Source organism: Perca flavescens, chromosome 19 (genome assembly GCF_004354835.1).
Source record: "Perca flavescens isolate YP-PL-M2 chromosome 19, PFLA_1.0, whole genome shotgun sequence".
NCBI classification, from domain to species: Eukaryota; Metazoa; Chordata; class Actinopteri; order Perciformes; family Percidae; genus Perca; species Perca flavescens.
Genome location: NC_041349.1, coordinates 24310011 through 24325373, shown reverse-complemented (window position 1 = coordinate 24325373; position 15363 = coordinate 24310011). Strand labels below are relative to the sequence as shown.

At 40.3% G+C, this 15363-nt stretch overlaps 1 protein-coding gene and 1 long non-coding RNA gene across 2 annotated transcripts; one reads left to right on the top strand and one right to left on the bottom strand.

Annotated features, from left to right (window-relative positions):
• The first annotated feature begins 302 nt into the window (after nt 1–302).
• LOC114545836 (uncharacterized) lies at nt 303–13543 on the top strand. Its single transcript, XR_003690934.1, has 3 exons — nt 303–383; nt 12803–12912; nt 13356–13543. It is a non-coding gene; the product is annotated as an uncharacterized LOC114545836 (long non-coding RNA).
• batf2 (basic leucine zipper ATF-like transcription factor 2) lies at nt 7111–14305 on the bottom strand. Its single transcript, XM_028564383.1, has 3 exons — nt 13257–14305; nt 11637–11756; nt 7111–8259 (listed from the first exon to the last, which is right to left on the bottom strand). Exons 1-3 carry the CDS (start codon nt 13338–13340, stop codon nt 7141–7143), a joined length of 1323 nt encoding a protein of 440 aa, XP_028420184.1. The 5' UTR covers nt 13341–14305; the 3' UTR covers nt 7111–7140.
• Between the last annotated feature and the right edge of the window lie 1058 nt (nt 14306–15363).

The following is a 15363-nucleotide window of genomic DNA, read 5'->3' as shown; positions in this document are numbered from 1 at the left end:
GATCAAATCCCATCCATTGTTCTTGCCTTCACTAGTATAAGCCACTTGTTCTATCTCTCTCACGCGCACGCTCGCGCACTCCGAAGCGCAATTATCCACGCGCTATCGTCTCCCTCTCAAAGTCACACCTTGGCTGGCAGTGGATGTGTTTTGGTGGTGTGTTTGCGCTGCCAGCCTTGAACCCTCCTTACTGCTCTTCTCACCATACAAAAAAAAAAAAAAAAAAAAAAAACTCCAGCCTTATCATCTTATATTCAGTACAAGGGCGTGCGTAATACCACGCGCCTGCGCCCCTTTCTCTCCTCCCCCTCCTCTATGTTGTGTCGCAGATGAGCTCAGCCGGTTGCCTTCTGGGTCAAAATACCGGGGGGACCGGTAGTCCGGTAAGTGGCTGGGAGCGTTGCTGCCGGTCTGCGAACTCATTTACTGGCTGTTAATACCGACCTGACATTTAGAAACACTCTGGTTAACAGCACTCTATTATTGCATCGTACTCTATAAGAACTGGGAGAGAATCTATTAAACATCTTTTCAAGTCTATATTCAATCTGGCAACATTCGTTCACATTCTAATTAATAGACTGTATAATCTATTAACGAGACTAAATGCTATCGGCTCTGTGAGGCTGCAGCGCTTTGAGCAAAAATGCTAACATCTGCGTGCAGACATGCTCACAATGGCAATGTTATCATGCTGGACCCTCTTAGTTTAGCATGTTAGTGTGCTAAGATTTCCTAATTAGCGCAGAACATGCACAAAGTACAGCTGGGGCTGAAAATGTCATTAGCTTTGGAAAAGTAGTTGCTCATAAACCAAAGTATTAGACAAATTAAGAGAAGAGGAAAAGTCAGAGGATCACCGAAGTTATGACAATTCTTCCTGAGGGAAGCGGGAACGTCTGCAACAAATGTCATGGCCATCCATCCTACAGTTGTTAAGACATTTCACTCAAAAGCACACCTGGGGCCTGTTTCACAAAAGCAGAATATATAAATATAGGAGAACTGATAAAGCGAGGCTTGACCTAGTCTAATCTGTGCATCCTGGCTTGGTGCGTTTCATGAAGACCAGGCTGAGGAGGAGCGACTAGGTCGAGCCAGGCTGAAGTCATTCAGATAGATGCGCGTCCACGGCATTCCTCAAAAGACCGCGAGGTCGATCACAGATTTACTGATGCCAAAATGGAGAATACGCATTGTACATACTTTATACACAGTGAGCAGCAGATTCTTGTGGAAGTATTATGATGTGAAACACATTATTTGTATAAAAAGAAAAGAAACACGGCCGCTGTGAAACAGCGAGAGAAGGCGAGGCGGACGATCAGGGACCGACTGAATGCGTAATTGTAGCCTAAATATATACATTAACTGACCACGGCTCTGAATTGAAGCCATCGTAATCATTCCATTCAAGGATTAGGCTACTAATCATTTGCACAAATTTACAGTTGTACTCTTTTCCTTAAAAGTGAGCAGAAGATAATGTTACTCACTTCAATTTACCATGAAGATCAATTTTCTATAACGCTAGAATATGATGCGTAAATATCTCTTTCACTCTGTTCCTCTCTCTCTCTCTCTCTCTCTCTCTCTCTCTCATGGGCTAAAATATAAATTTCCTAAGTCATATTAACTTCCAATGCTCGCTTTTGATGCTAAGTGTACAACTGTTCGTTTTTGCAAATGACAGTGACTCACTGAATGCTTTCAGTTAAGAGCAGTAGTTCATAAATGTATATTTTTAAACTATCATTCAGTCTGTCCGCTATTATCTGCCACACTTTTTTCGCGTTTGTTTTATTTTTTAAAGAGGACGAGTTTCCTTCTCTACATATTATATGCCTTACTCCCTCATATGTATGGACATAGAAAATAAAGACACTGAAGAAAATGGACTCTAAAATCTAGAAAATATAAAGATAATTAAGTGATAAATTCCATGCACGCTGTAAACATGAATGCAACAGAGTATATTCATCCCCAGCAAAATATAAGGTCAAAAACCATTGGGGTGTCCTCTCGCTGTTGTTACATGAATGTACAGTAGCATACATCACTAGATAGTTACTGGTCCAGTGTACTAAGACTCTCATTTGGGAGGATTGTACAATTAGAATATGTTCTTAAAATTGTACAATCCTCCCAAATTATAGTCCCAGTTTACTGGACAACACAAATTGTGTGCTAAGAATGCCAAATACAATGTACATGGAAGAGGAACAAACATGATCCTTATTGTTAAAGAATTTAAAAAAAAAAAATCAACTAAAATAATTCAAGGTGCATTGGTCAACTATAGAAATGTACAGCATTGTATGTATTGCCCTTAGCAACAGACTTCATTTAAAACACATTTGAAATTGTATCAGCCTTTTCTAATTATCTCAACAACTGCCATAATATATAACATATTCATCAAACTTCTAACAACAATATGTGAACAGCAGTCTTCATACAGCAATATAACAGCACCAATGACTGTCGCATGAGTAATTATTTAAAAAAAAAATAATGGTCACAACTTTAAATAATATCAGTACTTAAATGAACAGCAATATGCACCTGTTGTATTTTAATCCAGGCTGAAAACAATAGGGTAAAACCACTGCTGGGTGATCATAAAAGGCTCCAGGATTAAAGAAATCCTGGCTGTTAGCCTGGTTGGGAGCAGGCTAGCTGTTAGCCTGGCTGTTAGCCTGATCGGGAGCAGGCTAGCTGCACAGAATAAATCTCCATGGTGATTTATGTGCCTCCGCTTTCGTGAAACCGAGTCAAGGCTAAATTCATCCACGATTGGTTTTGTGAAACAGGCCCCCGATGGTGGCGCTAAAAAAAAAAAGTCACCCAAGTCGTCAGGATTCTCCTCTGGGGACCGTGAACATCTGCACAAAATTTCATGACAATCCATCCAATGGGTGTTTATTGAGATATTTCAATCTCATGTTAAAAGTAAAGAGTTAGATTTAAGTTGAGTAACTTTAGATTTGTCAGACAATCACTCAGCTTTAAAACTGCTATGATATTTATGAATGCCATGATTATCTCGCATTTTACATACAATATTGTTTTACTAGCTGGGCTCAGGCTAACAAATCCACAAGGAAACCATTTGGAACTCTATATAAACGTACTCTCAAAGTTCTAGATCAGAAACCCAACAGTTATCACAACTGTCAAATTTTTTATACTTTTAAGTTGGGAAAACCTGATTAAATATGGTAACCTTTGTCTAGTTTATAAGATCTTACATAACACTGCTCAGCCACCACTGAAAACATTTGTTGTTCAGAGAGCAGGCTCTCATGTTACCAGACTGAGGCACCACAAGAGGGGACTGTATCATACCCACTCAAAGAAGTGCTTTTGGTCAGCCAGCGTTCTCTGTAACAGCATCTAAAAACTGGGATATGTTGCCAGTGCAGATAAGAAGTAAATACTTATCGGTCTTTCACTGGTCAGTTGAAGAACTGGCTTATTGATAACCAGATATGTGCACATTAGACTGCTGACTGCCTGCTGACTTTTGCTGCCTGCCTGCAGATTTGTCTTGTTTCGTCGTTTGCTGTCTGATGTGTTGTGTGTCTGATGTGTTGTATGTCGTTACATGTTGTTGTGCATTGTGCCTGTCCGAATGTTGGTCTGTGTACGTTGCTTTTACGTACCGACTGTATTAAATCAGTTTATTGTATTTTATTTTTTAGGTTTCCATTTTAAAACTGGCCAGGGACAACAAATGAAAATTAGCCTGCTGAGCTAACTCTGGCTCATTTACAGTTAGTTTGCATTTGAATAATGAGCACTGTCCCTGTCAAATAAACAAATAAATGTGAACAAAGGTGGCCTGACCGAGACAGGGTGAGGTTGCATCGCAGAGCCACACCACTTGCATGGACAAAACGGTCTATACGTAAGCCATAATCTGCAATATTGATGTCCCATGAACAACAGTGTACTATCTACCAAACTTTGACTAACTCTTGTTGAATGTCACTTGTGGCCACGTAACATTTATGTTAAAATGCTAAATTGTAGTGCAACACTTGCTTGCATATGTGGAAAAGAAAAGATTCCTCAGGTCCGTAAAGTTAGTCCGTAAAGTTATACAGCAACATGAGGTTTGCCAACATTCGCCACCAAAATCTACCAATCATACCAAACCAAATAAGGCTGTAGTACAGATCAAGGGTGTTTTATTGCTAATTAATACTTGAAATTTGTAAGAAATGTAATGGGTTATATGTTCTTTCAAAAGTTACACAGCTTCACTTTAATTGTAGATAGAGGATATTGTTTTACATATAGAACTGAATTGTTAATTGAGAAAAAGTGAAAAAGTGAAATAACACGTTATTAAAATGTTTTTATTTGTAATTAACTTTTCTACTGCAACCAGTGTTAAAGCATAAATATATTAATCTAATGCATGATAAATAAAAAATAATCACAACTCATACACCCCACACTGAATCCCTAACGTGTGTGTGGAGCACACCCTCCTATATATCCTATACCTGCAGATATAGAGTATATAAAGCAGAATAATCAACATGAATCATCCTTTGAAAAACCAAAGTCGTCATTTCAATACAATCAATGTGCGTAGGCTTAGCTATGTTTACCTAACTTAAAAAAATAATACAATCCACTCCTCATTTCTTACCAGCAGTAGTCCCTATACAACAGGTTCTCTTATTGTCAGTTACAGGGAGAGGAAGTCAAATACAAGAATTTCTCTAATTTTAGTCACTTGAAATAAACACAATAAGGGAATTATTAATCACAATTATTATCATAGGTTTAGACCCACAGGGGTGGGCCATTAGATCTTGAGTTGTCGCTGGATTGTCCATGTAATCATGCCTGGATTTAACCACTATGAGGCCCAGGGGAAAAAATCAGCCAACTGTTTAACTGTTCTATGAGATTGTTTGTACCAGCCCGCCGCTATTCTGTGTCAATACTGACGATCTGGATGAGCTCGCATTATGTCACCCGCCGCGAGCATTTATCGGTCCGGTCCGGTGCAGCGCTGGGTTTCTTTTGAGCGAAAGGGAATATCAAAGCTTCTTATCTTCATTTTCTCTGGTCATGTAGCACCAATTACAAAAATGTTTGCACCATTATTAGCAATGTATCAAATTACCACAAACTAACAGACACACATTCAATGGGGACTGTGGGGCCCCTGAGGGTTTGGGGGCGGTGTTTGGTGTTTTAAGCCCCCAACGTCGTCTTCCAGGCAGCGCTGCATGGAAGGAACTAGGATTAGGCAGGGGTTAGGGTTAGGTTCCTTGAAGTAGACGGTCGCAGCGCTGCCTTGAAGTCGACGGTGGGGGCTTAAAACACCATCGAGCGTTTGGGGCCCTGGGCAGTTGCCACTTTATCTGGTTGGAGATCCACCGTTGTAAGAAAAGCCTAAAAAATACCTAAATGAATAATTATCATATAGTAGCATAATCACAGTAAGTATAAATAATGCAATCCTATTATTGGAAGTGAAGAAATTACATCAATTACATCATCTGAAATGTAGAAAAATAAATAATTGTAACTTTAAAAAACAAACAAAATTAAAATTTGTATTAGCAGTAAAATACACAGGACTCTGTGAGGAGCGTCTGTGTGTTTTGATTATGTATTTTAAAAAGGAGGTAAAAAGAAAAGAAAAATAAAGAATATTCTGCCATAAAATTATAATAATGGCTAAAATAAGCAGCTGGGTCATGGCTGTGTAGATAACTCTGGCACTTCACACAACAGTTGGACATTTCTCCTAATGACATTTCCTTAAAGTTGCAAGGAAGTGAGTATTCCACCCCATCTAAAATTACAAGTCAAAGTTTGAAATGATGAGTCTTGTTTGTTTTTTTTGGTGTCTCATCTCTGGATTTTAGAAATGATAACAGCGGATTTATTATTACTCCAGTCTCTGAAATCTCAGCTAGGCGTTGGTAATTGTCAGCACTCGAGGAACTTTGTCAATTCTGTGAAAAGAACCACGGTGCATCATAAGGGCTCTTAGAGCTTCCCTTTTTGGGCTGGAAGGGTACAAATGTGTAACAGAAAGCCTGCGTTACAGGAACTGGAGGCATGGAGCTTGAAAGACATTTACCAAGCATTTACCAGCATCCAACCAAAAATATGCTATTAGTTGCATTGTGGGACGTGTAGGATCCAGTGTTTTTGGAGCTTGACTTAACCTAGGGACTAAAAGCTGGGATATCTCTGCTTCTGCTGCATTGGCTTTGACCATTTTTGACATTCGTTTTGGCTGTTTTTCATATTCTGATCCGGTCCGGAAAAGCCCAGCTTTAATGATGAATGGACTGATAAGCAGGCTATGCACTCGTCATGTATGCCTCATTTGCAATGAAAGATGCGGTTTCAAAATAATACAACCAGCATTAACATCATCAGGAATGAAGAACTCAAACATAACGATCGCATCATTCACGTGCATATTAAGTAGCCAGATGTATCTGTTTTGGTCTTATATTACTTCCATAGATTGTCCGCTACAGCAGAGGGTTTGGTTTGTTCAGCCAGCAGTGAGGTTTACAAGAATTTGTCCAAATTTCCAGATTCCCAGCAAACTAAGATAAACAGTTAGACTAAAAACTGACAGCTTTTGTTTTAGCTTGTTTGTAAAAATTCGCTATTTGCAGAGTAGAGGTAGTAGTAGTGGACTGAGCAGACAGAGCAGATTGAAATATCGCTTTCTAAATGTTTATGACGGTCTACACAGGTGAGTGCATTGAGTATTGACAATAATTATTTTTACTCACAAAGGTTTAATTGTAGCTTATTTACAGAAAAGAGACTGAGTTCATCTGCCCCAGCGGCCGTTGGTAACTCTCTCTGTATCGTTCCCAGTCAGGTGCTGCGTGTTTTAACGCACACACATCTCGGCTCATATACATATATACACACACACACACACACACACACATATATACATATTATTACTCCAGTCTCTGAAATCTCAGCTATATATATATATATATATATATATATATATATATATATATATATATATATATATGTATATGTATATGTATATGTATATATATATATATATATATATATTAAAAGGAACATTTTGGCAAAATAAAGCTGGTCTTTGTTTGCAATGTAGTGCTACTGGTGACTAGTCCCATTTAGTATCCAATCATTGACCTCCAGGAGCTCAGAAAGGGAGAGATCTTTTGAGATATCCCCCAGTTGTGGCAGTGAAGGTGAAGGTTGATAGAGAGGTCCATCAAAGATGCTGGAGGTAGTCTGAGGTACATAAAGGGGACTCGGGACAGTGAGCAGGGAAAGCAGAGGCGCAGGATTGAGTGTGACCTGTTGGCTATAACTCGGCTTTAAGGCAAAAGCAGAGTCAGGAGGCGGCGCTGAGAGGGACTGAAGAGCAGGAGCTTGAAACGTTGGTGGACTTGAATCCATTGGATTTCTGCTGAACTGACATGGATGAAGCTGGGGCACATCCATGGAGCAACCTTGCGCTACTAGACCTGTGTTTTCTGCCCCTAAATGGGAGTAAGGGGGCACTACATTAGATGAATCGGTTATAAAAGTGGCCTGTTTCATTAGAAAGGCATCCAGTGCACCAGAATGAAGTGGAGAGAAATCAGCATTTGATGACATTGCAGAGCTTTCATTGATGATGCTTTGGCCAGATTGAGGCTGAGCAGCTGCAGTGAGAGAAATGGAGGGTGCGGGGTTTGAAACAAGGCTGGTGCAGACAGGCGGAACGTTTGTCTGCCTTGACGTGATTAGAGAAGGAGGATGTTGGCTGAACAAAGAGTGAGGAGCCGCGTCAGCAGAGAAAGAGGCAGAGTAAGGGGCCGTTACAGAGCTGGACGTAGTGGCGAGTTCAGCAGACGAGCCGCTAGGTGAGGCTAATGTCGTGGTTGTTGGAGGAGTAGCAGTTGAAGAGGAGAGAGGTGTGCTTCCAACACAGTCGCGGGTTTGAAGACCCAGGCTATGGGTTGAGGAGGTAGAAAGCGGAGGGGCAGCAGCAAAAGTGGAGCCTGAGGCCTGGGGAGGGACAGCAGGAGGGCTGGGGCCAGCCCGACAGCTGGCCTCGGGGGAAACCGAGAGGCAGGTTGTAGAGCTGGAGCTGGAAATGGAGTCTTTGAGGCAGCAAAAAGGCTTGTGGCACTCCAATGTCGTCGTATAAAGGTGGAAGTCTTTTTTCAATGCGGCAATCTCCTTTTTAAGGGCTGAATTGGAACGCTCCAGACACTGGAGCTCCTTAAGAGAAGAGGGGGAAGGGAAACAGATAAGGGAGGTATACAGAAATGACAAGAGTTAATGTGAAGTTTGGTCAAGTCTATCTTTATTATCCCTAAGAGTGCCACTCAATAACCATAAAAACTGATTACAGACATGAATCAAAAGACATCCCACTCACACACATACTGTAATATCAAAGCTGGCCTGCGAGAATGAAACACTACATCTAAGCAACACTAGTCACGCTCTCCTTTAAGCTGTAATAGAAAGCACAAAATGTGCGGCCAAAGTCTGAACCTCAAAGGAGAACTGAAATATTGCTCTTAGGTGACAGTACTGAAAGTTCTGCATGAAAGCAGAGGGTGGAGAGAGCAACAAATGTGATTCCATGCAGGTCAATGCAGAGTGGGTAAATTTTATCTGTAAAATAAAGAGTCAAAAATTGGCTAAAAATAAACCTGTTCCTATTTCGAGTTTCTAGAATGGTTTTCTCCTGGTAGGGGTGTAAATGACATGTTTTATTATGATATGATATTATATTGATTCTTTGGACAACAATAAAGTATTTACTGATAAAGCCTGCCACGGCACGAGTTCGATTTGATTCCATTCAGGGCCCTGGAGCCGATATGAGACCATACCATACGCCTATTTACTACAATCAGTTACATTCATACCAACCCACAAGCAGTTCCATCTAAAATATGATTTGGCAATTCCATTGCTAAGCTCTTCCAAACATTTAAATGAGAAACAAATCACTCTTTTGAATAAAACGAATAAACATAAAGTGGGAATTTCATCTTAAAGATGATGATGTGTATCAATATTTTCACTTTGCACCGATAAGATTAGATCGTTGATGATTGAATCTATATATGGATCCAGACTGATGTATCGTGACACCCCTGCTCCACAGCAGCTGGTATATATATATATATATATATCTCTGAAAAATAAACTAAAAACTAAATTCTGGTCTGTCCTCCATGTAATGAACCACCCTCTCTTGACGGAGTCGCTTTTCGAGACAAACATTCAGGAAATGACAACCAGACTGTAAACCAGGGGTGTCAAACTCATTTTCACTAGGGGCCACACTGGAAAAAGAGAAATCACACCAAGGGCCAGACATGTAGAGTTTATTGACGTGCTTTTGTTGCTGCTTGTCACTTTTTTCATAATTTTTGTTCCGACTTTTTCGTGGCTTTCTCAGACATTTGTCACCTATTTGTAAATTTGTTGCTTTTTGTCGCATTTTTGTTGACATGAAGCCCTACAAAAGTCATCAAAAGAGTTCCTTAGCCATCATAGAATTTAGCAAATCAAGCAAAACAATGATACATTTTTTTTTAACAACAACCTGTTTCACAGCCTGAATATGAAAACGCTCGGAGTCGGCAAATCTGCCAAATTCTGCTTTGAATGTCAGGTAATTGCAGTTTAAAAAACACTTTCCTGTGTTTTTGGTTTGGCGCACAACTAGGCGGGCCAAAATTTATTGTGAACCCAAACTGATATACGGGCCGGATCTAAATCTGCAAGGGGCCGGATTTGAGTCTTGAGTTTGACACGTGCTATAAACCATTCATAAAGCCTCAGAGCAGCTGAGCTCTCATCTCCGCCCGTAGCAGCAGCAGTTAGGGCTTCAGCAGCTCCACTACCCCGCGGGGAGCTATGGGGATCACCGTCACTTGCCATCCCTGACCTGCTCCCCCACTCCCATTTCGGGCCGGCTCGGGCCGGCTCGGGCCAGCTCGTGCCGTACATGACGGTCAGGAAGACGTTTTGGCAGGGGGGAAAACAGATCCAATCAGAAAATGTAATGAAAATGTAACAGAACGTTGTAAAAATGTAGCGGAGTGGAAAGTATTGCTGCAAAATGTAACAAAGTCAAAAGTATGCACTATTGATTCTACTTAAGTGAAGTACAGATACGAGAAAAATGTACTTGTAACGAAGTATTTGTACTTTGTTACATTCCACCACTGATCTCCACTGAGCACCAATGACTGCGAGTACAGACTTGAATAATGCTCAGCAGAACGGGGATTCCCTTCAGAAGGATTCCATTTCTACTATATTCTACCGAGGTCACGGAGGTCCCAGTCAAAGGATCAGGGCTATGCAGTTGTGTGTCACGCGTGCTCACCCTTTAAACCATGAACTGCTGACACCGAGTCAAACTGATTTGTGGTAAAAATAAACCTGGGAGGAGCAGAACTGAAAGAGAAGAGAGAGAGAGAGAAACCAAAAGCCTGTACTCCTTCCAACGCACACACCCATTCATAAATTCAGTAAAATCACACACTTATCCAACCAGTTATAACAGGTTAACTGTATAACTGCCAACTGTGCAGGTAATTAGTGTCAAAGAGAAATATCTTTAACCATGTGGCTAGGTGCAGGGCAGTGAACTACAGGTTTGGATTTTATATTGTCAATAAGAACAGTCATAACAGATTTTATGGGTGTGTGTGTATTATGACGTATTAATGGCCTGAAAGTAATAAGTCATGTGAACGATGATGATAATCAACACCACCACATCATATCTGTACAGTAGTGGTATCAGTCGTCTCATCTAACACTCGGCAAGAGAGAATACGTGTATTTCTCAACATGTCCAAACATTCTTTTAGCGGCATTTTTACTCTTACTCCTGACAAAACAAAATATACTGAGAATTTGTGGTGAATCGTATTAATAATGACAACACACATTTCAATATAAAACCAAACTCCAGTATCACCAGAAAATGCAGAGCTCTATCCTTCAACAACATATGTGTAAAAAAAAGTCCTTAAAAGAACCAGAGGCATGACAGTAGCTCTTGTTGGATCTAATTATATCGGATTTCAAAATAAATATATCCATAAATACTTTTCAACAGTGCACGTTGAAGTTTCTGAGTCAGGACACCTTTTGCTTAATTTAATCCAATCATAAAGTTGGCTCGGTGTGTGTGTGTGTCAACCTGTGGAATTTGCACCTCAGGGGAAAAGAACAAGCAGTACAGACAGAGAAAAAAAAAAAAAAAAGGTTGGAGAGTGTGAGTGTAAGTGTGTGTGTGTGTGTGTGTGTGTGTGTGTGTGTGAGAGAGAGAGGGAGGGAGGGCCAATGGGGATGGCATAGCAGAGGGAGCCCTTCTCCTAAAGCAGAGTATTTACAAGAAACGGCTTTGAGCATGTTGTCAGATTACACAAGACACACACACACACCCCACAAGTCACACAGTCTCTGTGTGTGTGTGTGTGTGTGTGTGTGTGTGTGTGTGTGTGTGTGTGTGTGTGTGTGTGTGTGTGCGGCAATGACTGAAAGGGAGACAGAAAGTCACTGTATGATGGTTTAAGGAAGAAGGGGAGAACAAACATAAGAGAATGAATGTTTCGAACCTCATGAAGTTCGTCCGCTCTCTCGGTTTGTTTTTTCCGGCTCTTTCTCGCAGCGTCTCTGTTCTTCTCTTGTCTTTTCCTTCCTCGGTTTCCCATCTGTTGGCCCTCTCCTTCTCTCTCCTGTAAAGATGAATGCAAAAGAGACGGTTAGCCACACTCATCCAAGGTTTAATTACAGTATATTCTGAGTCTGTGTGTGTTTTTCAAGTGCATAACGCTCTTTTGGGCATCCCCTACTGCCATTTAAGGAATCTTTTTTTTAAGGAAGACATTAATAGCTTTTTGAAATTGCATGGTGTTTTAAAAGGATGTCATGGTTCGTTAGGTGATGAGGCAAACCTATCGCATGAAATCACATGTGGTCTTGTAATTAAAGCAGGAAGTTGTTGTGTTGTAGCACACTCAGGTAGCTCACATTGCCATTGACCAAATTGCAAATGCAAATTATCTTTTTATTCAGAGGAAATAAAACATGAGCTCGCAGATTCGTCTGGTTCCCAGGCTCAAATTCAGGAGCAGGGCATGGGCATAAAACATACAAAGCTTTCAAAGCTGCATCTATTGATTTCATCAATCACTGGGTTTGCCTCAAGCGGACCAAAAATGGGACCACAAGCACTAATTTTGTCTATATTAAAATGTTTATCCCAAATGGCAGGTCATCTGCTCTGAAAACCAGATTGCATTACATTGATTTGGCATTTGACACTTTTGTCCAAAGAAACATACAGTAGGTAATTCAAATTGAACAGGAACAAGAGCTAGATGTCAATTTGGAGGTGCATGCCTCTCAGATAAACAACTAAAAGCATATTCATTGCTACAGTACAGGAACATTTTTTATTTATTTTTTAACAAATGAGATGTAGATATGTGCACTTTTCCATTTACCCATATAAGAGAATGGATGAACAGCAGCAAAGCATGAACAAGCTGACGGAATCCAAGTTGAAGCCAAGTGACAATCATTATCAGACATAATATACAATTGGTGCCAACTATTCTAACAGCGCCATATAATATTACGTAAAAGGGATTCTTGTCTCAAGTACTTGGAATTCCAATGCACTTTTTTTTGTTCTTTACAGTTTTTTTTTTAAAACCACTTTTAGATAATTGACTGCTTATATTCTAAGTATGTTTGGTGCATGTTTTCCTCCTGACAGTTGGGTGACAGAACACGAGGGGAGACAGAGGTGGGCAATAAATGTCCCCAGCTGTGTCTCGACCAGTAGCCCAACAGGACACCCAAAGGCAATGGACCTATTCTTGATTGGTAAGAGTGACTTTATAATAATAACTTTATCTGTATAGCACTTTGAAAAAGACAAATATAATAGATTGTTGGATAGATACATGTAAATAATGAACATTTAATGTGAAAAGTATGTACGAGTATTCTATTTTATTCCCACATAACATTTTATTGTAACATTTATTTTTACTATTTACATGGAATATGTGATGGTTCTAGTACAAGAGTTACCCTATATTTATATCGCAGTGCAGCCGGGATGAGATGATATGATGTGGTTACTGTCTATCTTTGGATGATTGATTGATTGATTGATTGATTGATTGATTGATTGATTGATTGATTAATAGATAAGGAGTACTTACCGATCCAGCGGTGTTGCTCCCGTTAGCTGACCCCGAGCCAGGGCTGTTGGACTCCAGCCCAGTGTCCATGAATAACGGAGACATCTCTTCCCCCTGCAGCACAGTGGCTGGCCGGTTGGCTGTCTTTGCCCACCGGTAGCCCGGATCATCCGTGCTGCGCGCCCGCAGGTCAAAGCGCTGCCATTCAAAGTCTGACGTTGACGCGAAAGCAGCGCGCCTCTGCAGCTTGATGTACACTTTGAATGACTCACGATGAAAAATAAAAGTATGGGCTGTGACACAGGCAATGCTATGTCTCCGTGCAAACTAATGTCTGGTGCTTGATGACTTGTTGGTTCTGTAAATGTGCAGCCGGAGTGAAGCGCTCAGCCCGTGTGTCTGATGGCTTTTGAGCGAACGGGGTTTGGCGACAGACAGCCGATGATGCAACATGATGCTTCGACTGCTTTCAGTTTCTCTTTCTTTTAAACTGACCCATTGCGAGGTAAGATATGTGGGCTCTGTGTTGCCTTCACTTGTAGTATGGGAGTTTCAGTGTCCAAGTCTGTAACGGCACAAAAAGCGCCCAAAGCAGAAATGTTTGAAAGTTGACCCAGTGATAAAAGCTGTGGCTTTTTTCAAGCGGCTGCTTGAAAGAAGGAGAACAACCAAAAAGGAAGCAAAATGAACAGAACGAAGACACGTCTTGAATGTTACTGATGTTTTCCCCGCAATTACAGGTCGGGCTACTGCTTTTATTTGTACATTTCTCTGCTGGTGTTTGTTTTAATAGAATATACTTTTATGCATATTTTGTCAGATCTCCCGCTAATCTATAAGAGTGTTTTTATTCTACTGGGACTCTTCTATTGATAAACCCTGGTTTTATTACGTTGTATTACATAATACTTCCATAGCACATAAACGCATCATGATACGTGGATGGGAAAAGATGTTTGGAGACAGACAGGAACAACTCAGGGCTGAATGACCATATAAGGGTTGCAGCCCCTTCACGTGCAGGGGATTTCTCAAGTACTTCTGCCAGGAAATAAGTGGCAGAACCTCCAGACAGCAGCCGACTAGCCAACAGCGTTTACCGGTTCTCTCCAGGATATGATGTAACTTAAATCACACAGTGTTATTCTTTTTACTATGCGTATGGCTAAATCGATCCCAGCAAAGTAAATAAAAACATTTTCAGGAGGAAACCCTGCGACAAAACAACTTTTTAGTATGAATGTGAAAAACCTGAAAAAAGTTTTGGATTGCAGGATGTTTTTGCACCGTTTTGAAATTTCTAAAGGGGACTAACAGAAATTCTAATAAAATCAATACTCAGCCATCTTAACAGTTTTAATTTCTTTAAAAAAAATTATATATATATATATACATACATATATATATACATACATACATATACATATACATACATACATATATATATATATATATATATATATATATATATATATATATATATATATATATACACATACATATACATACATACACATATATATATATATATATATATATATATATTTCCATTGATCATTTCACACCCTGTAACTCAGGGTTTTCTGGAGCTCACCACTGTCCTCATGGGTTTTGCCCAGACAAATGCAGTTAAAGGTCCCATGACATGGTGCTTTTTGGATGCTTTTATATAGACCTTAGTGGTCCCCTAATATTGTATCTAAGGTGGAGGGTGGGGGGGTGGCCTTGACCAACTGCCACTTTGCTTGTTTGAAAGCCATAATGTCTCTCTCTCATGGGTGGGCCAAATTCTCTGGGCGGGCAAAGCAGAGAAAGGAGAGGTAACCTTGCTCCTTATGACCTCATAAGGAGAAGATTCCAGATCGGCCCATCTGAGCTTTCATTTTCTCAAAGGCAGAGCAGGATACTCTGTTCTGCTCCGTTTACTAGGGTGACCAAACGTCCACTTTTTACATACTGTCCGGGACATCCGTTTTTTTTTGTTTTTTTTTATAAATTAATGAAAATGTTTTTCATGGGACCATTATGCGTGTACTTAAATTGACTGACGCTTTGTACACAATGCTACTGTACTTTGTTGTGTGACGTAATTCCCCAGAGGCTGCGACACGCACATACACAAGGACCA

Excerpts from the sequence above, each read along its gene's own strand:
- batf2 (XM_028564383.1), bottom strand. The coding sequence starts at position 13,340 with ATGTCTCCGTTATTCATGGACACTGGGCTGGAGTCCAACAGCCCTGGC. Across the intron at positions 11,757-13,256 it reads GGAGCAACACCGCTGGATCG|GAGAGAGAAGGAGAGGGCCA; the intron begins GTAAGTACTCCT and ends TCATCTTTACAG. Across the intron at positions 8,260-11,636 it reads GAGCGGACGAACTTCATGAG|GAGCTCCAGTGTCTGGAGCG; the intron begins GTTCGAAACATT and ends TCTTCTCTTAAG.